At 44.2% G+C, this 21969-nt stretch overlaps 1 protein-coding gene across 1 annotated transcript; it reads right to left on the bottom strand.

The window, feature by feature from the left end:
• Positions 1–2297: 2297 nt before the first annotated feature.
• On the bottom strand, positions 2298–18925 carry azin1b (antizyme inhibitor 1b). The gene is made up of 12 exons (XM_088600751.1): positions 18742–18925; positions 12675–12815; positions 10722–10922; positions 8747–8920; positions 7206–7378; positions 6414–6548; positions 5918–5999; positions 5586–5660; positions 5096–5261; positions 4786–4904; positions 4109–4320; positions 2298–3765 (listed from the first exon to the last, which is right to left on the bottom strand). The coding sequence occupies exons 3-12, from the start codon at positions 10821–10823 to the stop codon at positions 3654–3656; spliced, it is 1350 nt and encodes a 449-aa protein (XP_088456877.1). The 5' UTR covers positions 10824–10922; positions 12675–12815; positions 18742–18925; the 3' UTR covers positions 2298–3653.
• Between the last annotated feature and the right edge of the window lie 3044 nt (positions 18926–21969).

The following is a 21969-nucleotide window of genomic DNA, read 5'->3' as shown; positions in this document are numbered from 1 at the left end:
GACAAGTAGAGTCCAGCATCTGTTTCTTGGAGACCACAAGGCACCACACCTCTCCGGGATTCAAAGGGAGGTCCTGGTGTGTTGGTGTGGGCGGGAGTGTCTCGTTGCTACACAACGCCAGAAGATGACGTTGCAGAGACACACCACAGTGGTGTTGATGTGAAGACCGGTAGGGGTCAGGTGGGGACCCAGGCCAGCTGCTGTTCTCAGACGAGCTGCCTTGTGAAGAACCTGGTGTTGTGGTGGGGGTTTGAGCATTATTTCAGGTCAAAAAAGGCTACATCATGTTACAGTAACTGAAAGCCAGCTCACACCCCAGATTCATGCCGGCAATCTCTGGCCAAAGGAGCCCCAACCTGATCTCCAAATAGCTTTGTTTAACAACTGAGCCACTCGAAAGCCTCAAGCCATGTGTGTGGAATTTCAAGTCACATGGCCCATCTTGAGAACGTGGGAATGGGTAGTGTGACTAGTGGTCACATGGCTTAACAGAGTTACTGTATGAAGTTGTCCCCATACTGAGCCCCTTACAGTTCAGGACAGTCTATAAAAAAACACAAGACTGGAATCTCCAGTTTTTTTTATAAATCTGCCTACATCTCGGGAAAGATGGTAGAGCAGATAATACTTCAATAAAGATGCATTGAGAGAATCCTTAATTGTTGGTGTGTGGTGTGGTGGATTGAGGGTTAAGGGGAAATTGGGCAGAATTGTTAATGTGGCTAATAAAATAATTGGCCGACCACAGGAACAGCCTAAAGAGCTGTATTATACTGCAGTTCAAAGGAAAGCTCAGCTTCTCCATGGTGACCCCTCCCATTTTCAAGTGCTAACTTCAGAGTAGTGTTTTAAAATAAGACTAGTGATCCCGAAGGGAAATGGCTTATGTTAAAATGCCAATGGTGAAGAAAAATATATTCAAGAAATATTTTCTTTCCTGCACAGTTGGTGTATTAAACACAGTTAGGTCACTGTTTTCCAGATGAAGCTATCGGATTGGTGTAAAGATAGTGTAATATGGTCCAAGTGAGATGGGTGAATATGTATTGTTGATTTTTAAGTTGGACTCATTTTATGTCGAGAGTTATTCATTTTGTTTTTGTAGTTTTGTAAGCTGATGCCAAAGACGTTTCACCCATTTGGATGGACAATCAAGTTGTTTAGAAAATAGAGCTGAAATCGTTCTTAGCAGATAAGCACCATCGGTTCGCAGAAGACAAACGTGAGTTCTCCTCTTTATCCCAGACAAAGGGAAGGTAAGGTCAATGTACATTTTTGTATCTTGTTTTGTAGTTAAATCAGCATGGGCTTCTGTATTGCTGAACCAGTAGCACCTCTGGGGAGGGGGCAATTATTTCTGCCCCTGAAGGCAGATTCTTACACTACACCGGCACCCTCACCAGTAAAGCACTTTGAGTGGAGTGTCCAGAAAAGAGCTATATAAGCATAATGATATACTGTATAATAATAGTTATTAGTGCTGCACATTTCCAATAAACCTTTATACAGGGAAATGAGACAGCAACATACTTTTTCAGGAGTGGTTCTTGAACACTAAATTAAAAAAAAATCGAATGCCCTAAGGCCCATTAACACAATTGCACTTTTAGTTACATGAACATGTAGAACTGCTGACCCCAGCTTGCTGCTGGCCCAGAGGCTTCTTGTAGCTTCCCAAGTAATAGTAATATTTCTTCAGGCTTTCCTGCTCTCAGGGATTAACCCAAGGATCAGTACTTACACCCAAGTACACACAAGGCTGAGGTAACCATGGCCTTCAGAAGGGGGCACAGGCTTGTCACTCTTAACACATCTTTCACCGAAGCAGAGGGGAGTAACTAGAGAGGAAGGACATCTATCCTACAAGTACGAAGACAGTTTCAATTAAAAAAGCGTGCTCTTTTTACAGAGCTTTTAGGGCTTTTAGGTCATTGTTGCATTGTGTAGTATCGGGAGGATTTTGGCTTTCAAGTCTTAATGCTTATGTAATTTCTCCATGTAATAATTTGGCAAACATTTGCTGCGATATGATCCAAGAGCACAGAAAAACATTTAAGTGCACGGTCAGCTCAGTGGCACAATGCAATTCTGGACCTGGGATGCTATTTTAGTGGAGTTTGCATGTTCTCCCCCCTTCTCATGGGTCTCCTCCAGGTGCTCCAGTTTCCTCCCAGAGTTCAAAAAAAGAATATTAATTTAATGCACCCTGGATGGGCGAAGTTAAGTGTATGATTTTAATAGATGGTACCATGCTAAAGAGGTGATGGTTGTGGGGAAAAAAAAAAAACAGTACACAATTATTCAGTCAAAGAAGGTGTATTAAATTATTTACCTTACAAGCACAATTTTACAATCAAGAATGGGCAATGGTCCATTAGTGCTTTGGAGAAAGTTGTATTTTGCATTACAGTGCATCTGTTCATACAGATACAGAATTGCAAAAAGTGGGTCATTACAACTCGTGATATTCAGACAAATTCCCAGCTGAAAGGAACTTTAATGACAATCTACCATGAGGGCAGTCTGTGGCTGCTCTTGGTAGCTAAAGCATTGTGAAAGGTCCTTTCTCCCATAATCGAACGCACACAGTGTTCAAGCCAGGATACCATCCTAAATTTCTGCTGGGGATGCACCCATTGAAAAATAGGATCCTTCCTGCAAATGAAAGCCCTTAATTGCAGAAGTCTGGTCTATTGCTTTCAGCACAACTCTAAAACCCAAAATCTCTGCTTGCATCCTGGGCTTGAGGACAGCATGAACCGGAAAGAACTACCATGCTCTCCAGAGACTAAACAATTCTAAAACCATCAAAGAGTGATCATTGTGCAGTTAGATGGCTTTTTAAAAAAAAGCCTGGAAAAGCCCTGGGTGCAAGATTAAAACAAAACAAAACGGTGCACCTCGAGATTAGGATGGCAAATCACACCTAGAGCTGTGAGGAGTAAAAATTCACCTGTAAAGAAAATACTTTTCTGTAACACTGCCAAGTGTCACTACAGCCATACTGTAAAGGGACCCTACATCTAATAAATGGAGCTAAAGTCTGCCTGTATATGCTGTACAACCCGTTTAGCTCGACGTGACGAAGTAACCGGACCTACACAATGGTTTATTGCAATTCTAAGTGGGTAGGGTCAGGTCATCATACCACAAAGTAATGTTTCACTTTTTTTCCCCCACTACGCTACAGAGCAAAAAGCACAAATTTACATAGTCAACGCATTACTTGACATTTTTCTTGAAATCAATCTGGTTTTCTACAGACAACTGCAGACTTACAAGACTGGCAACAGATAATCTGTATATATAATATTATATAAAAATTAAATTAAAAAAAATGAACACGTATGTAAACTTTAATTGAGCAGGAAACCCAGCAGTGGGATTCCATCTCTACCAAGTCATCCATTTTGTTGCATATTTTACTGATGTGGGCGAAGTGGCTGGGGTGGGGTTGGGGGGGGGAGGGAAGAGTTTGTTACTTTTTCTGCAATGGCAGAGCAATCAAAAACTAAGACCCTATATGCCTGGTCTCAGGTAACACTCTTCATTTCTTCACAAGTCATGTCCATGGTTTCTTTCCACCTTGGAATGTTGACCAAAGCAGACCAGCAGAAGACCAGCTCGGGCAACTTGGCTCCTCTGCCTCTGCACTAAGCTGGGGCAGAAATGCGGTCTTCTTGGCCCAACTGGAAGCAAGAAGGAATCGCCAAGAAATTCTTCATTGCGCTTTCCAGGGTAACTCCAGCATCTTGCATCTCGTACCTGTGGTGAAAACATTAAACATTCAAATTGATCTCGGGGGGGTCTGGAGCACATCCAGTGCGCTGAGCCAAAACAGATGAGCATACTCCCACAAGTGCCAACAGCTTCGTTCACTCCAGGCTCGAGCTTGGTGGCCCATTGCGAGCCAGCCCCCCCACAACACAAACTGGCTTTCTAAAAATCACTCATGCAACTGTTTAGGTGCTGAAAGTAAAAGGACTAGAAAGAACCACAGGCGTTTTTGACAGAAGTCAGAAGCCATAAGCCAGAGATCAATCGAAACGCACGTCTAAATGTACTCCAGCTTTAAAGAACAAAAGGACTTCGCAGACTGAAACCTTACCAATCGCATGCAGAGATCAGATAGTAAATGGGGGGCTTTTGGAAGTCGCCGATGGACTGTCCCCCCATTGTGTTAGCCCCCATGTTGTTGAAAATCACCCAGTCTCCAACTTCGAGCTCGGGCAACAGGCAGTGCTCAACAACCTGATCCAGACCATCGCAGGAGGGGCCCCATAGGCTGCTGGCAAACACTGGCTCTTCCTTGCTGGATTTCTGCAAATAATTAAAAAATAAAGTCAAATTATTTCAGCCTTTACGCCACCTCGCAAGATTTATCCGCCTGCTAGCTCAGACCTCATGTGCAGGTGTAAACTATAGTGTGAACTGTAAATTGGGACTTGGCATTACAAAAAAGCACCCCCAGTCGATACACTAAGGATGCAACATGTAGGTAAAGAGAAGGACATTCACAGTGGACAATGTGCACCAATCAAGTAACCAGAAAATGCAAACAAAGTTACACACAGGAAATTAAAAAATATATATATATATTTTAAAGCAATTAAAAATTCAATTTTCTTTGGGGTAAGAGCAAATACTGGGAAAGCCATTGGTGGAAAGGTCCTTGGAGTTGACAGAGCTGTCTTTTCACAATATACATTTCTTTAAAAAAGGTACAGTAGCATTTTCTTTTTACATGTTACTTCTGCCACAGAAAATCTTAAGTGCTCCATCTACCTTATGAACTGAAGGAGCAGCAATCGCCTTTTCCAAGAGTTTGCTTGCAAAAGATCCATACACTCCGTCATTCATATAATACACAAATGCTGGCTCGTCATTCAGGGAAGGTTCGACGTCTGGAAAAGGCAAAGAGAGGGAATGTGTGAAACACTCAAATTTTCCCCAAGAAATACAAACCTGTAATTCATCAGGCAGACAAAAATGTAGATTACGGGCTCTAATGTCCTGAAATTATAATGAAATCAAAAAGCATATTGATCTCCGATGTCATGCTACCATGTTTGCAATTTGGGGAAAAAGCAATTACCTAGAGGATGATCATACTGATCCCTTGCAACCACTTTTTTGGCAATAATATTGACAGCCAGAGTGAATGAAGAAGCGACATAGTAACTCCCAGGTTCAGCAATAACAGACACCCCGGACTCTGGTGGGAAATACACATCCAGCAATGGCCTCATACTGCGATATATCTGCACAGAATAAAAAAAACAAACAAACATGTCACTTTGCAAGTACTCCGTTTACACTGGAGAGCTGTTGCTACAGCAGGATGCTCTACTGGAGAAACAGGAGTGAAGTAACCTGCCAGGGTACAGCAGGAGTTGAGCACACAGCCTTGTAATCCCAGGTAAAGAGCTCTCAACATCTCCACACAGCTGTCCAGTTTTTGTAAAGACTATTTTTAGAGAGGTGAAATATAGCCGAATGTACATTAACATTAGCAGCAATGTGCAACACTGCCGTTTGAATTGTCGAGCTGTGTACATTGGTCTGCCATTTGCCAACAGACTTACCTCTTCCAGCTGTGCCTCTGACCCACAAAAGCCACCACCAATATCCAAAATGTTCATGTTAAAGCCAAACTCCTCCTGAAATAAGAAACCGGTCAAATTAGAAAAGGATTACCACTGTTTACACTGTGTAATACTTCGGGGTACTTGCCCCCTACTGGTGAAAAACTATTCATTGTATAACTGACTGTATGAGCGTTTCTTTAAAATGGTATGCACTTTCAAAATAAAATGTTATAGGAAAAAACGAGTGAGAATTAATTCTCACAGCATGTTACCCTAGGTAAATGAAACATCCATCCTGAATCTGCAGTGCTCTTTTCGTCCCCACTTACCCCCATATCAAAGACGCAGCGAGCATCAGACAGAGCATGGGTGTAGGCCTGCATATCCTTGCAAGAGCTTGAAATGTGAAATCTGAACAGAGAGAAGATGGGAGTCAGAATAATTACTGGGAAAGAACACCCTCACAGCTGCCATTTCATTACAGGTGTTCTGGCTTACAGAGAATGAACACAGTCCTACAAAGGCAATCTTCACAAAAAAAAAAACCTAGACACTAAATCGAGGAAAGTGGCAGGGGCGTAGTTTCTTCCAGTCACAAAGAATCTCAAATCAACTCGTTTTGCAAGCTGCCCTGGGTTACTGCAGAGAAATGTTTGAACGAGGAGAACCTCTGAGATCACTCATCGACTAGCAACCAAATGGGCCAGACAGGAAGGCTGTGGACTATAAGGAGGACTGAATGGCATCCTACAGCCTGAAACCTAACAAGAGCAAAGGACCCAGTGCTTCAAGATGTGAACGGCGAGGTTAGAAACATCTACTCACTTCACCCCCACCACCTGAACGCCCCTTTCCTTAGCGCTTTCCAGGAGGTGCCTACAGTTCTTGAGTGTGGAGCCAAAGGCCATGCTCATCTCCTCCCCTTCGCTGTGGGTCTCCGTGGCGATTTGCAGCAGAAGCCTAAGAGAAGGACAAGGTGATTGTGGCACACTGGGATTACAGCATAGCCTGCAGACTGTCACAAGCAGAAGGGGGGGGTTTAGGTTGGCGATGCTCCTGCTTCATTGTGCTCCAGCCACAGGACCTACACAACACTCAGCCTGTACGGGAGACAAAACTAGCCATTAGAGCCTAGCAGCCACACCTGTGGGCACGGGGGCTGTGGGAAAACAACACTACCACACCACTTCTTTTCAAAAGCTGAATCCATTCGATTTTTAAAAAAATCAGCCGTGCATCAATTGCATTCTTTCTGGAATAACAAGGGTCCACATCCCAGCTACAAAATGCATGTCAAGGAACAAGTACAGGTTTATTCCATGCTAAAAAGAAAATGTTTTGGCTGTGGAGCCTTCTCTTTTCAGGATGGAATAAATCTGTACTTGTTCCTTTGCAGCCTACACATGCCGATGCAGCTCCCTACTTGAATTTATTTCATGTAGACAATGACAAAGCAGAGCTAATTACTAACTCAAGCACTGCTTTCAGCAGAAATCCACTCTTGAATTAATATAGGACGTTATCTCGGTGCATGATGACAGGCATGCATGTCTGCACAGTTCAGGGTGAAAATGCTTTCATGCAGCGCATGATGTCGGAAAGCCCAAAGATGCTTACCTGGCATTTGGATGACAACGTGCGATCTTCCGAAGTTCCGTCTCGTTGTCACACACTAGGATATCTATACCATTCTTAGCAGCATTTGTGACATGGGACAGCTGTTTACACAAACTAGTGAAGAGAATGTTCTCTGGAGCAACGCCGCAGCTCAGCACAAGAGCGACTTCACTCTGAAAAGGGGAAAAATACACTGAGCACGCAAAACACCTTCGACATGCCAATACCTTTGTCTTCAATCCCAGACTTAATAGTAGGCTTTTAGCAAAAATGCCAGCCTATTGATGCACTTGGATGCAGGTCCATAAATCAATAATACAAAATCAGAAAGTGTCATTTCCTTCAGAATAACAAGTACACTCCAGTATAGGCCTGTCATGGAACAGGTACAGGTTTATTCCATTGCTGAAAGGAAAGAGACAACATTTTGTCTGAAGAAGGCTCCACAGCAGAAACGTCGTCTCTTCTCTTTCAGCAATAGAATAAACCTGTACCCGTTTCTCTGCAGCCTATGCATGCTGACCCAGCTACCTACAGTATGTGAGCTTCACAAGCCTGTCATGGACAAAATGGGTCCCTCAGAGAAACAGTAGAACAGGTATACATTTAGCCACTAGGTGGCAGAGTCTTTCTAGGGGAAAGAGCTCCCATTAAATAAATAGTAATCGCATCAAAAATAAATATTATAATCCAAATTTTGGATAAATCTAGGACTTTTAAGAGCTAAGGGTCTTTCATCAGATCATGCTATAGAGGGCTACCATCTATTTGTGTCAAAAGAAAGAACTTTTCCACTTCATTCTGCAGCAGAACATCAGTCGATTTTTCTTCACCATTCCGAAGATCCAGGAAAATGAGTGTTAAAAAGGTGAGAATATAACCCACCGCTATTTCACCTAAACCTTAAATAAACATCTTTAATAGAATGCATTTTAACTCAACCCCAAAAGTGATAGCTGCATTCCACTAAGTTAAAGAATTGTATGAAAAAGCTGCAGTCATAATTGGTTGTCATGGTCACAGAAAGTCACTGCAAGCTGTAAATTAGTAAAATAACTAAATGCTATGTGGTTTTCAGAGGACTTTTACATAGACTGTACATGATGGGCTTCAGATCTTATGATGCATTCTTTGAAGGTTTTAAACCGAGCATGCACTAAATCAAAATTAGAGGAGCCCGTAAACCCAACTGGACTGCTGACACTTAATCGTTATTGGATTTAAGTTTTAAATGCAGCGTGTCAATTTGATGCCGACACGTCGCTGGATTCGGAGCTCAAGTCAAAAACGGCAAACTGCAGACTCCCCGCCACTAAAACACCGAGCACAGAAGAGGTGCTAAAACGAACCTGACTGGTGTTAAATTACATGGGAAGACCACATCAAGGTACCACAAGACACCTTTGACCTATATCAGATCCTGTACCTCAAGGCCGACGAGCGAACCATTTAAGAAACGCATTAGCCTTCCTCACGAACGCGCTGCTGGAGGAGAGCCGAAACCGGCCGCGCAGTGGCGGCTAGCCCGCGAAATCGATCACCTTGTTGGTGCAGGCGAAGCCGGCCCCGAGCGCTGCCAGGATCTCAATGACAGCCTGGCTGTTGTTAAACTTCACAGCGTAGAAGGGCTTGATCTGCGTCATGACGTTCTGCCACAGGGTATATTTCTTCACTATGTCCCCAAGGTCGGCCACAAAAAAGGCATTCTTTTCAGCCTGAGGACAAAGGACAAGCAGATCAGTCTACCTGCAAGGGATTTAAAACAGACAACACCTTTGATGTTAACGTTAAATCCTTTCGTACAATGAGCTGGCCTGCCAAGTATACAGTGTGTTTAAATATATATAAAATGTGCATTGTTTTTTTTTTATAAAAGTACAAAAAGCATTAAATTAGAGCAGTTGTCCCAGCCCTGATTCTGCTTGAACACTTTCTGCTGGCTTTTGCTCCAGTTGAGCTCTTCATCACAGGTGCAGCGATTTCAGTTTTCCATTTGAAGGATATCGATCACGTTTAAGAGCTGAAAGCAAAAGGTCAAACGGGATTCTGAATTGCCATCGATGCAGTTGTGCTTCTGGCCACGCCCTGGACCGAGGCCGGCTCCGAAAGCCAGGAACGACAGCGAGCACCTCGGGGAGCAGCTGCTCAAAAGGGTCTGTGCGCTGGAGCTGCTGGGAGTGGTAACCTTGAACTCGGGTATTTCCCACACCCAGGACTGACTGAAGTTACGAGTTAAATAAAAAGACCAGACGAACATTTGTCTTGAACTACAACCACGCATTTATACAGACTACCCGCATTTTCAGTTAAAGCCAAGATGTCAGGCCATGATCCGCAAGCGGGTTTCGTGCCTGTAATTGGAAGATCTTGAAGTGAAAGCTAGACTAGGATGAGATCTGCTATGCCTCCTTCTCAGGTACAGATCAGGGTGACAAACCTGTTCAGCTCAAGTAGAAGGAATGGGGCTTCGTGCCGAGGTTACAGTGCCTTTCAAAATTAAATCACCTCCAGGCGTTTCAGCATGGTTACCATCTGAGCTTGTGGCGACCACACTACCAAATGGGAGTTTAGATCTTGAATTTCACAATTGATTCTAAAGGGATTAAGCAATGGTGACAATGGGCAGTATGTTGGAACATTTTCGATCTGAATGGGAAGCATGGCATTTGGCACAAGTCAACCAGTCTATCCCCAGTGCCAAGCATGTAAGTGGCATCAGGATGCTCCACCAGCAAGGAATGAAGGATAAGGAGCATCTGAATAAATTCACAATTTCATGGTCCATTTTTCAACCGGAAAATGACCATGACTGCAATGCCCAAGACACGCAGGAGCTACAAGATAAGAACACAAATGTCCTGGAGCATCTCAGTCCAATTCCAGATGTGAGGATTGTATCACACCAACGATTCCCAACAAACGTGTTAATACTGGAGCAATTCTGCCATGAACAGGCACAAACTACACAGCCCAACTATGCAAAGCCGGTAAAGTGTCTACCAACACTGACCATAGTACCTGCTGCCAAGAGCACATATTCATATAAGCAATTAGCACATATCAGACTGAACATTTGTTTTGCAGTAGCAAAATTCAACATTACTAGAGGGTGAAAGACTCCGTAGAAAACTGTACTACTAAGAAGCATTTCTTTTAAGAAGAGTTCAAGGCATAAAGGGGTTGCAGGCAGATCAAGTGATCATGTCTGAGCAGAGCAGTCACTGAAATTCAATTTGAGCTAACTGCTCCATACGGCACTAAGTGAAGTGATTTTGCATCTCTAATTAAAATGTGTGTGGTGGGTCCTTTCAAATTCCTCAACCAAATCGCACATCCATAACTACTAAATCTGCTGTGAAATACTTTTTAAATAGTTTTCTTGTCTGAGGAGAAAGATCAGGCAACAAGAACACACAGGATTAAAGAACTTGATCGCCACTTAAAAAACAAAACAGCTTACACATTTTTAGAACTTGGATCCCCCCTTTTGAAAAACATTTTCCACGCGATCCTTACCAGAGCCTGCTCACAAATATGGTTATCGATGACATCTCCAAGCGTCGTGCCGTCCTCCAAAAGGTCAATAGTGTAGTTTGGTTCATCGACAAAACCTTTCATCTCAGCCGTATTCCGCAAAGCCGACAATCATAAACCAAGTTGACTAGCAAATCGGGTCACTGAGCCTTGAGTTGGGATCCTTAAAAAATATGCAACAAACTGCAAAAACAAGAAACAGAATGACTGGCGCTGCTGAATAGATTAAACATCACAAATGAAACAGGCTGTACTGACAAACACAAGGGTGTGATTACACTCTTGCTCTAACCAGAATTCTGCAATAAGCTTATGATGTCACATGGGCAGGATGTGCCGCCTGCCTGCCTTTGGGGCAATCTGAATTACCACTTGTATGGGGGGGGACATTTTGAAGGCAAATATTTAATAAAAATAAACAGACTGAAAAGGAGAATGACAATGTACAGCAGTCACTTCTAACGAAAAACTGATTGAGAGATTTAAGGATGTTCTACAGAAATTAATTCAACACCGAACAAACCTGCAAGCTGTCGATGTCAGATGTTACAGACTAAATCCGGAGCTCCAAAAATCAGTATTGGACTGACGAACATGACCTACTCCCCAATATTCCGCAGAGCAATTCTGGGACGCCAAACAATTTAAGGTTATTGGACAAAAAATTCAAAAGGCACTTATTAAAACCGAGCCACCAAGAGTTGTACAATGGTAGGTAACCTTAAGTCTTACACTCTTTCCAACATCTTTCAGCTTTGCCGTTCTGCTAAAGCTCTTCATAACGGCCAACGGCTACATTTGTTCTTGCGACTTCATTTTTATTCTCTTTTCTTTCCATTCGCAACAAAAACGAGTTACGATGGTTTTAGAAATCTTTGTGCACATATAACAGCGTTCGCCTTCGGAAGGCATACACCCTAGTTACCCAAAGGGAAGAAAACGGAATGTTTTCCGACTCACGGACACACAAGGCTGCTTGTATGCCTTTGTTCACAACTTTCCTAGAGGGCAGAGCCCCTTCGAAATGGAACAAATGAAAACCCCCAGGCAAAAAACAGATTGGCAGCCACTTCGACTTAGCAGGCGCTGTTAAAACAATGGATGTAAAACCCATTGTCGCCCATCTTCTTCAATACCAATTACTTGCAACCACTACTATTAATCCCCAGTGGCGATAGCCCATAAAGGGTCCGTTTTTTAGAGACCTTAGCTAATTGGAGAATTAGCTAAATATAAAACTGGGGGCTGTGGGTTAAGATCTGCACACGTGATAAAGTTACATAACGCCATGTCAGGGAATGCCACAGCTGGCTGTGCCAAAAAGCATAACAGTGCTCTATCAAAGTAACAGGCCTTGTTCAGGTCACTGGTCACGGCTCTTGTGCTGTCCTGCGCTCGAGTGGGGTCTTTCGAGTGGCTTTTGACCACTCGGAGAGCCATTTGTGCACTCAGGTCTGCTGGACCAGTTCCCCAGCTCTTTGCAGCTGCTTTTAGTCCTGGTCACCTGACTGGAGATTTATGCTTCCAGACCATACTTCTCACCCCTTCCACACAGCAGCTCGGTTAACAGCTCAGAGTCTGCCACAGGAACGTGCAATACCCCAGCAAGAACAACAAAAAAAAACTGCGGAGGCATTTCTCACGGGCGTGGACCATCTAACAGTCCTCTCATCAGGCCCATGTAACAAATTTTCACTCTACCAAATGACTATCTAGGTAAACGAGCAGAAAATACTGTGTGTAATAAAAGTGCACGGAATATCTAAGCCACAAATATCCTATTGAAAGCTTGTATACACATACTTGTCAAAAGAGTCAAAGTGAATGGTGTAAAATACTAAAGCACACAGAATCGTGTCCTTCAGTGTCACTTCTACTGTATGCTCCACAGGCAATTCCTGCCGGTTTCCCCAATATAAAGAAGTCTCTACTCACATGGACAAGTCAGGAGATGGACCTCTCCCACTATCAGCTGGGATCCCAAGGTGGCTCAGCGTTGAAGTCAAACTGCTCTCTGTAGAGGGCTGCTCCTAGGCCTTCTGGGTAACTGTTGTACACCTGCACAGAGAGTGCGCCCTGAGAAAGACAACAGTAACGGTCAGACCACAACTGGAAACGAGTCCCACACGGGGAGGGGACAGAGCAACTGGACACGGGTCCCGCACGGGGAGGGGACAGAGCAACTTGGAAAGAGTAAAACTTTTGCATTAAAGCTTGCACAAACACCCATGTCAAAAATAAAGATCCTGTTGGCCTTGGAGCCCACATATTGCTTTTCAAAGACTATATTGGGATAAGAGCAAGGAGCACTGTCCATTATTAAAGAGAGGACCTTGTAAAACATCTCTGAAGGGCAGCTCCAATACGATCTCGTTGAAAGCCTTTCAAACAACCACAGGAACTGCAATTGCAGTTTAAGTCTAAATTACTTGTGGACACTTGGGTCATTTTTTAGATTCCATCCAAAGCCACGAGATATACCGTGAAAGCTTTTCTCGCTCTTCGCCAATAATGAATTATTATTGTTGTATAGAGGTTAAACAGATGTTTATATAACATCGAGGCTCCATACAATCAACGCATTCAAAATTACACACTATGCGGTTTTCGATCACCAGATAAGCTCCATAACTCCAAACGTTCCACCACTTCTCGTGTGCAGGTCCAGATGCTTCTTGGGGAAGGGCACAAACAACTATTGCCGGTCATGGCAGATTTCTTTAAATAAGTGGATTGTATTTACTGATCATACACATTTTAAAAGTCCATGGTGGACTGTTTGAAGGTACACTTTTCCCAAGGCTCAAATGGCTAGTTAAGACGCGTTCAAATACTACTTGTTCTCTTCCAGTTCTAAATAATCTTTGAGGTCTGCCATTCACACCCCTCTGCCCGTGTTTAAGAAATATGGAAATAAAAGCATTCCTACCGTAGCAACAGACGAACTGTTCAGCCATTGTCTAATGAACAGCTGTATACACAGTATCAGAACTCAGATTCTCTCATTTCTAGACTGAAATTCCTTTCATGTCTATTTTCTGGACAAGAGGAGTGCAATGGGAAAACCTTTGTGAAGCACTGGTGCCAGAGGTAAAAGCTGTTCAAAGACTAGGAAAGAGCCTTTATGTACAAAATGTGTAATACAGCATGTAAACACTCAAAACAACAATACTGACGCACAGGATTGGAACACTGAACGCCGATGGCTTCAATCAAATATTTTAAACAGACCTAAAAAACAAGAGAAAAAGAATCATGCTCATTTCTAGTTTGAAACACGACCGTCGAAACGCCGTCATAAAGACTGCACTGGCTATGGTGGCCCTGAGCAGGAACGAGTCCGGCAGCGCCGACACATAGACCTGATCAGCCCCTGGACAGATCGCTGCGGGATCACCTGCCCCGCCCCCCGTGCAGCTGCGGCCAGCTGCCGAAGGCTGGCCCGCCCGTGGCGCCCTCCTGTGGACTGCACTGGCAAGGTAGCTCTGCGGACGTGGACGCGGGTCAGAAGGACAGGGCAGCCCCCAGCCAGACCGCCGTTTCCGTGAAGTTGTACCATTGTAAGCGCAGCACGGATGCTTCCAGACCGGCTCTGCCAGGAAACCAGGAAAAAAAAAAGTCGTCGGCTCGAGCGATTCGCCAATGCAGCACCGGGCAATAAGACTGGCCTCTAATCTGCTCCAGAGGTGCTCTTGTGTTACAGGGAGAGTCCACCCCTCATCACACTTCTACTGCAAGCAGAAAGCTTGTCAGGACGTCTCATCTCATCTTCCATTATATCTGTCGAGGGGGAAATCGCAGTCACCGATGAATAAAACACATCGCCCTCAGCCTCCAGCCCTGATGTTGCCTGGCCCAGAAAAGACTACAGCCGTCTCTCTGCTGCCAACGTCGCCTCTCCCAAGCACGCAGATCATTTTCACGCAGACCGAGAGCTACTGTCATACGAGAACAAGTTCGCAGGTGTACCTGCTGGCACAGCGTGGTGACTCAGTCCCTCCCAGAACAACGCCTGTGCCTCACGGCACAGGGTTCATCTGCCAACTGTGAGCAGAACACCTTATTCTGAGCAACGCCCCTCACAAACTGGCCATAGTCCCCAGGTTAACTTCATTGCTCAAGTGGGGCGTGTCAGAACAATTCCTCTTCTTGTGTAAATTTAAATGATAGGATAGTTTGAATAGCTATTTGTACAGATTCATAAAATCGGTCTTTCCAATGCAACTGAAATACCAAACAATTTAACTTCTGGCGCTTCATGAAATCAGACGATTTAAGTGCATTAGCAAACTTACTTCAATAAGCAAATACTACTAAACCTACAGAGTCATGCGACTTGAATACAAGTCCTTCAGAGAGCGACAGCCGCTGTAACTGAAATCTGCATCTGAAGTAAAAATAACAGCATGACCATTACAGCACAGCTTTCCACGTTACCTTCACGGTTAGCAGCTGCCTCGGACGACAAATGTCGGGCACAAGACGGTACAAACAAAGTGAAAATATACGGCTAGAAAAATATGACACAGAAAGGTACTCAACACAAACCTCCACTTTTCCAGAAGGATGAATGAGACTGGATTTCTAACCGACCCATATTTCAATTCTTTGTCAATCGCAAAACCACTGCTGAATGAAGGCCTCATTTCAAGATGTATCCCATGCTTTGGGGTAAGATTCCGCACAGTTTGGCTGAGTGAATTACATATATACTTTCTAGCATCATTTGTGTTAAGCCTTTTTAGACAACAGAGGAGAAAATTGGTTTACAGAAAAACACAACTGCCATGATTCCTTATTAATTAGTGAGAAACAGAGATCCGATACCATAATGTTATTCAGGATATAACACATTTTATTTAGATCATTACTCAGTCAAAAATGACAGGATTAACACAGATTTGTTCACATACAGGGACCTAAACTTTAGGTGTTCTATACAGTTGGCCAAGGAAAGGGCCCTCAATGGTCATTTTACTTTCTATGCATATTGCGTATCCATATTTGAAGCTAACCTGGCACTTTGACTTGGCAGGTTACCTTACTGAATTTCTTAAGACTGTTCTGGGCAACATTCTTGATCTTAAATCACCAGGTAGAAAAGCTCAAGAGCAGTTGTTTTGCTCTTTGCCTTTGGCATGAGCCCATCAGATCTTCGCTTCTCCCCGGTAAGGATCAGGACAATTCACAGTCTACCCCTGAAGCACAGGGCGGAAAGCAGTACTACACTCTGAGCAGGACACCGGTACGCTGCCCACAAGGGGGGACAATTTTGTGAGAACTAAACTAGCCAGCATGTCTTTGGGAAAACTGGAAGAAAACGGACAACCCAACAAACAGATCCCCCAGCAGACTGAAGGAACACGCAAACTAACCCAAAGGAGGTGCCTCAGTCTATAACTTAGCCCAGGACGCAAGACAGCGACACGTCACGGTGCTGCCCCCTAGAGGCCAGCCCTACATTTATCACCCTCACTCTTCTACGATGAGCCCAGACCCAACACCAACAATTCAGACAAAGCGCAAACCTCACATCCATTTGCGACCATTTCCTCAGGCGGAGTGCGTGTTATTTTGTCCGCAGCTGTATGTTTAAAGGGCGATATGAATTATTTCCCCCCTGAGGGACACCTTACCTGCTTGAAGTAGTTTTTAACCTTTGTTCGTGCTCACGCAGAAGCACGCTTGCGTTAGACCACTGCAAGTTAAACCACTTTTAAAACTTCAAATCCCTCCGTATGAAAATCCCAGGATTTTTCAAGACGTAATGGCAAGTCAAAGATTAAATACAGACACGAGCATTTTTGGAGTCGATTAAAATGTAGTTAATCCCGATGGCGAACGTTATGCGTTTTAACCACCAATTCTACAAACTGACGCTCACAAATTAATTGCACAGAAAGACGAAATTGCTATTAACTTTTGGGGAAATCCAAAATAATAAATAAGTTACGCTGGCCAACAACATTAAGAAATACAGGCTATTGCACTGACAGGCTTGGGCAAATTTAATGTCCCTTTATTATAAAAACCAAATAAACGAAGCATGAATTTTATTAACCTCATTTAGGATTACTGTTCATAGATCCCCGTGGCAAACAGAGCTCCTTTGTAGTGGTGGAACGCGATTTTAATAAAGCCTTCATTTGATCCTGCTAGGTAAAACCCTTAATACTTAGCGCAATTAAACCTCGCTTAACACCTCTTTAACCATTTCGCTCCCTAGCCAAAAAAAAAAGAATCAAAACGTTTGGATGCAAAAGAGCTCATTAAGCCGCCTGCAGACCATAGTGCTGCTCATGTCCTCTCTCTTGCTAAGGGAAATGAATGCAATCCGCAGTATTGCACAGTACACGCAGTGCTGTTTTTTTCCCCCTTCTGCCGGAACACGATCAAGCTAGTCCAAACCAGAATTCGTTTAAAAGTCCCGCTCAATTTGCAGCCAGCGCTAAAACGCAGCTTGAGAGAAGTCTTTTGCTTCGCCGCGCTTGTTACAGTTGTGTACATTCATCCCACTTCGCCTCAAGAGTGACAAGCAGGGCGACAACGCAAAGACCTGCAGACCCGGGGATAAAGTGTTGCAGAAAGATACTCAACCGCTTCTAAAAGATCCCCTCTTGCTCCCCCCCGCCCCCGATTCTAATTATAATCCGTTTCCTTTGATGGAAACTTCCCCGACACAAAGTGAGGGGGTGAGGGACAAAACAACTTTCTAGCACAGAGATTTGAAGCAGTCTGCACTTTCCCCGTCGTTACTCAAATCGGTCACACGGTTAAGCCACGCCAGCTGCAAACCGCAGCGGCAACCGTGGCTGCCAGGGCGCTATCTGCATCTCCAACACACACACCCCTTCCGTGAACATTTGCCTTTAACCGATAACCTGGCGTTAAACTGCCCCCCCGCCGCCAAACTATGGGACCACGGTTAGTTACACACGAAAACTTTTTAACGGGAACCGGAAGTCGCAGGTGACCGAAAGGGTTTTTGAACCCGGGTCGGGTTAAACCCCCGCCAGCAGCGCCCCGGTTATAACCGACGCGCTCGGCGGAGGCGGGTCTCCCTGCCGACCGGCCTGCGCCGCCGACAGGAAACCTCCGCAAGGGAAGGACACCGGGTGACCGAAACCACGCAGAATGAAGAGTCACACGTCTCTGCTGAACGAGGCGGCAAAATCGCACAAACGACGTATTATGGCGAAGAATAAAACTCCTCACGGTCACAGGTTCACCGTGCTCCTGGCAGGGACACATGCTTGTGCGAGACCGTAGCTTCAGGCTCCGCGCTCCCAAAATGAAGCCGCACTCCTTTAAACAAACGCAGTTCCGGGCCGTAACTTTGTTGATTAATCTTCCATTTTCCCCTTGAAATACACCCAATCGAGACTCTTGGGGTTTTTCTAAGGGGTCTAATTTTATGAAACTTGGCTGCGCCGAAAGTGCAGCCGGCTGCGTCTTGGCAGCCAAGATCCCGGATTGACATTTACATCATGACCGAAGGAGGCGACAGCGGAAGAACTGCCACGAACCAGAAAACCGTATTTATATTTTCAAAAACCTCCCTATTTTTTGAGGAGGCGTGCTGGTTTAGCACGATATTTTAAATCGTGGCAATAAAGTAACCAAGGCCCTTAAAAACGTATAACCATGTATCTCAAGCTGCTGTTAAATGACAGAAAGACCCAGATTCCCTGCGCTCAGTAACCTTAAGCCTAGAAACACAACATGACCGATGCACTTGCGGCGTTAATTTGTTGCTCTTTCGCATTCCTTTAACCTTCCCAATATCCCGGTTCCCTTGTTTCATTATTCAAGGACCACCAGAAAAACTAACCGCGGTATTAGTCTATCCAATCGGGTATATTCCAACCAGCAACAGCTAAAGCATCTACTCCGTCCACCTACACTGTTAGGTACGATCGCCATGTTGTAACATGTTTCTCCTGCCGCTGTCTCTGTAGCCTTTTTTTTTACACAAACAAACGCGGAAACGGGCATTACTTACGTGAGATAACGGCCCAAAGGTTTTGGTAAATCGTCTTCTCTTTTTCGGCGGAATTTTTAAAGAGTAAAAGGGGCACCAGTTGTAGAAAGAAAACTGGCTTTATTTGCCATAAGCTTGGAGTGACGAACACGCTGTAAATGGAGTGGTGCGAATGTCTCTCTATCATACAACGAAATGGAAAATGACCAGCCGGGGCAGTATTTATACAGCAGCAACACTGCCTAGCTTTGACGACGAGGTGGGAGACAGAGAGGGCGTGATTTTTATGACGTGCCGTATACTATAGTAACTCTAAATGAGGTACTTTTTTATGTAGTTTTGTGTGTAGCGGTTACATACTGCGTCCCCAGCCTGCAGCAGTTGAGTTTTGAGACACTGCAGTTCACTACAGATTTTTTTTTTTAAAGAATGAAATTTTATCCATCCATCCGTTTGTTAACTGCTTTTTCCAATTCAGGGTCGCAGGGGAACTGGACCCTATTCTGGCAAGCAACAGGTGCAAGGATGGGACTCCAGTCCATTGCAAGGCGCACATGCACACCAGGGCCAGTTTTCCCAGTCGACCTGCCAGTATGTCTTGATGGGGAGAGCATACAGACTCCACACAGATAGCACCCTAGGAAGTGAACCCAGGGCCCCAGCACTGCAAGGCTAATCACTGCTCTGCAGTGTCGCCCCATGTCTTCTTACCCCCTGAACACCTTCACCTGGCTTTATGGACAACAAGAGTTTTGTTCTGGCATCTTATTTAGTTTACGAAAAGAGCTCGTACACCAGTATGGGACCAGTAACTGGAGCTTGTAATGTCTTTCATATGTGTGACTGGGGAAAAGAGCACATATTCATGTACAGTATCTTCCAGGACAGACGTGTTTTATTCTAATAGGTTTTCATGGTGGTGTTAAATGTGTTGCGTGTCATGACAAAAAAACATTAGAGTAGAATTCGAAGTGTGTTGGATTTTTCACTCATTTTTCCTGCATTTTTGTTTAGGAACGCTTTTTAAGAAATTTCAGGCACTTATTAACGGCAATGAGCCATTTCATCAAGAATCCTCGACAGAATGCATTCCTTTCATGGTTATGTACCACTGTTCAACCAACAACTCCCCTCCTGTGACCCTCTCTTTTAGCTCCTCGTTTTTATCAGTGCATCTCTGACAAGTCATCTGAGGGGCTGGACCTGGGTCCTTTTTTCATTTCCTTTTATTTTCCTTCTTCGCTCGAATAATTCCATCCTCTTCTTCTTGCCAACTTGCAAACATATTTTAGTCCAGTGATTATCCTCTGCACTTTTTTCCTGGCCGCTTGTGGTGGCAGGAGAATCTCATCTGTGGCTCGGTGACCCAAACTGCACGCAGTGTATTACATGGGATTCACTGCAGCATAGTGCAGCTTAAACATGACCTCATTTCATTTGAATTCCACACATTTTTCTGCGTATCCATGCATTATGTTGGCTTTATTAATTGCTTCCCTACATTGTTTTATCTTGGTTGACAGAAACCCTGGGCAGTTTGATCTGGGAAGTAGAGACTTAGGGCCTTGCAGTTCAAGTGCTGAGCTGAATGTGGACAAATGGTCATAACTGGAAAAGGGAACATTAGGCATGTTCTCATGTATAATTATCACAATGTTTGAGTGTCCCCTAGGAGTGACCATCCTGTCCAAAGAAGTGTTAATGGCCCAGCAAGTGGTGTGGTCCATGATTCCTAAAAACTATAATATAGAGTAGGACACCAAGCATTTTCTTCTGTGTGCTGTGTTATGGAGAAAAGAAACCTCATTGGAGGCGTGATTGTGGGTGTACGTGCCTCTTGTGCATTGCCGAAAGCATCTTCACTTCAGCATTTCACAGTAGAGGTCTCAAACTCTGATCCTGGAGGACCTACTTCAGAAATCTCCATTCCTTTCCCTGGTGGGTTTTGCTCCGATTCAGCAATTGATGATGTCAGTCTGCTTGTTATGACTCGGATGAACCAGTGTAGACGTTTCTCCCAGCTGCCCCCATCTTGTGCAGGCTGGCTTGTGTTAATTGCTGTTGGCGAAATAGTGCCACATTGTCATGGACATCGGAGAACATCGATGTCCAACCTTGTTCCAACCTTGTTCCTGGACAGCTCCAATCCAGTTGGTTTTACACACTTGTTGCCTGATCTTCTCAGATCTCGGAAGCTAAGGAAGGCTGATCCTAGTCAGCAGATGGATCAGAAGTTGGGACTCTTCTGGAATAGACTTTCCAAGACTGGAATTTCTCCAATAACCTGACTGGGAACACTATGCTGTAGGAGGTGTCATCCTTCATAGGTGACGTAGGGACATGGGAAAGGTTACAACCGAGAGGAAGCCATTTGGTCCATACAGCCCATTTGGTAGTTATCGTTAATCGATTCGGACTGCCGGATCATGGGAGATCTGATGTCTTTTTTCAAAAGAGTAGGGATGGTAATCCCAGTGTCCTGTCACAGTCTGGCCTTGGGAAATCTGGCCTTTTTCTTTTAGTTTAATTGAAGCCATTTCTCACTCCTCCACCAGATCTGCAGTGAGTTGGGGACTGTTGGTGCATAATGGAGTTTGAACTTCAGTAGTGGGTGATATGGTTCTCTTCCTATATATAAAGGCTTTGGGATCCTGTGAGATGAAAAGCACTATATAAATGCAATTCAATAGTTATTATTAGTACTTTTAGGTAACTCTAAAACACCCATTTTTAAAGACTGGGAACATCTGCAAGTTATTGATTAATGAATACGTTCAGGTAATGGGGATTTGCCCCTTGAGGGTTAAATGGTCTTCAGAGTTTTGTTCCAAACAACCCTGCAGTTACTTCATTTACCACATTATCTGTTGAACTGATCAGGGTGCAATTGTTCCAAGTCTTTAGAATTCAATGTTTTAACAGAGACTGCAAAAACGGGCTTGATTTGAGAGCTTTCAGGACGGGGGTTGGAGATCTCAGCTGTATTGGAAGTTATATTAGTAATCAACAACAGGCTAAAACCTCTTCCAATCAGCCAGGAAGAACTAGAAGCTGTCCATGAGATTTCAAAGGCGAATAGGCATGAAGATGCTGAATAGAACGGACAGCAGCAGTGAGGAAGAAATGTCAGGAGCTGATTTAGAGCTGAAGTCTGCACTGAAACCTTATGCTAATAGTTTTCAATACCCTCAGCACCATCGCTTCAGACTCTCAAGGGCTCATTATAAATTCATGATATGGAGTGCTGGC

Source organism: Lepisosteus platostomus, chromosome 12 (assembly GCF_059453375.1).
Source record: "Lepisosteus platostomus isolate fLepPlt1 chromosome 12, fLepPlt1.hap1, whole genome shotgun sequence".
Lineage (NCBI taxonomy): Eukaryota > Metazoa > Chordata > Actinopteri > Semionotiformes > Lepisosteidae > Lepisosteus > Lepisosteus platostomus.
The sequence above is the reverse complement of the archived record's forward strand: the minus strand, read 5'-3'. Positions and strand labels throughout refer to the sequence as shown.

Excerpts from the sequence above, each read along its gene's own strand:
- azin1b (XM_088600751.1), bottom strand. The coding sequence starts at position 10,823 with ATGAAAGGTTTTGTCGATGAACCAAACTACACTATTGACCTTTTGGAG. Across the intron at positions 8,921-10,721 it reads ATATTTGTGAGCAGGCTCTG|GCTGAAAAGAATGCCTTTTT; the intron begins GTAAGGATCGCG and ends CTTTGTCCTCAG. Across the intron at positions 7,379-8,746 it reads GCTTCGCCTGCACCAACAAG|AGTGAAGTCGCTCTTGTGCT; the intron begins GTGATCGATTTC and ends TCCCCTTTTCAG.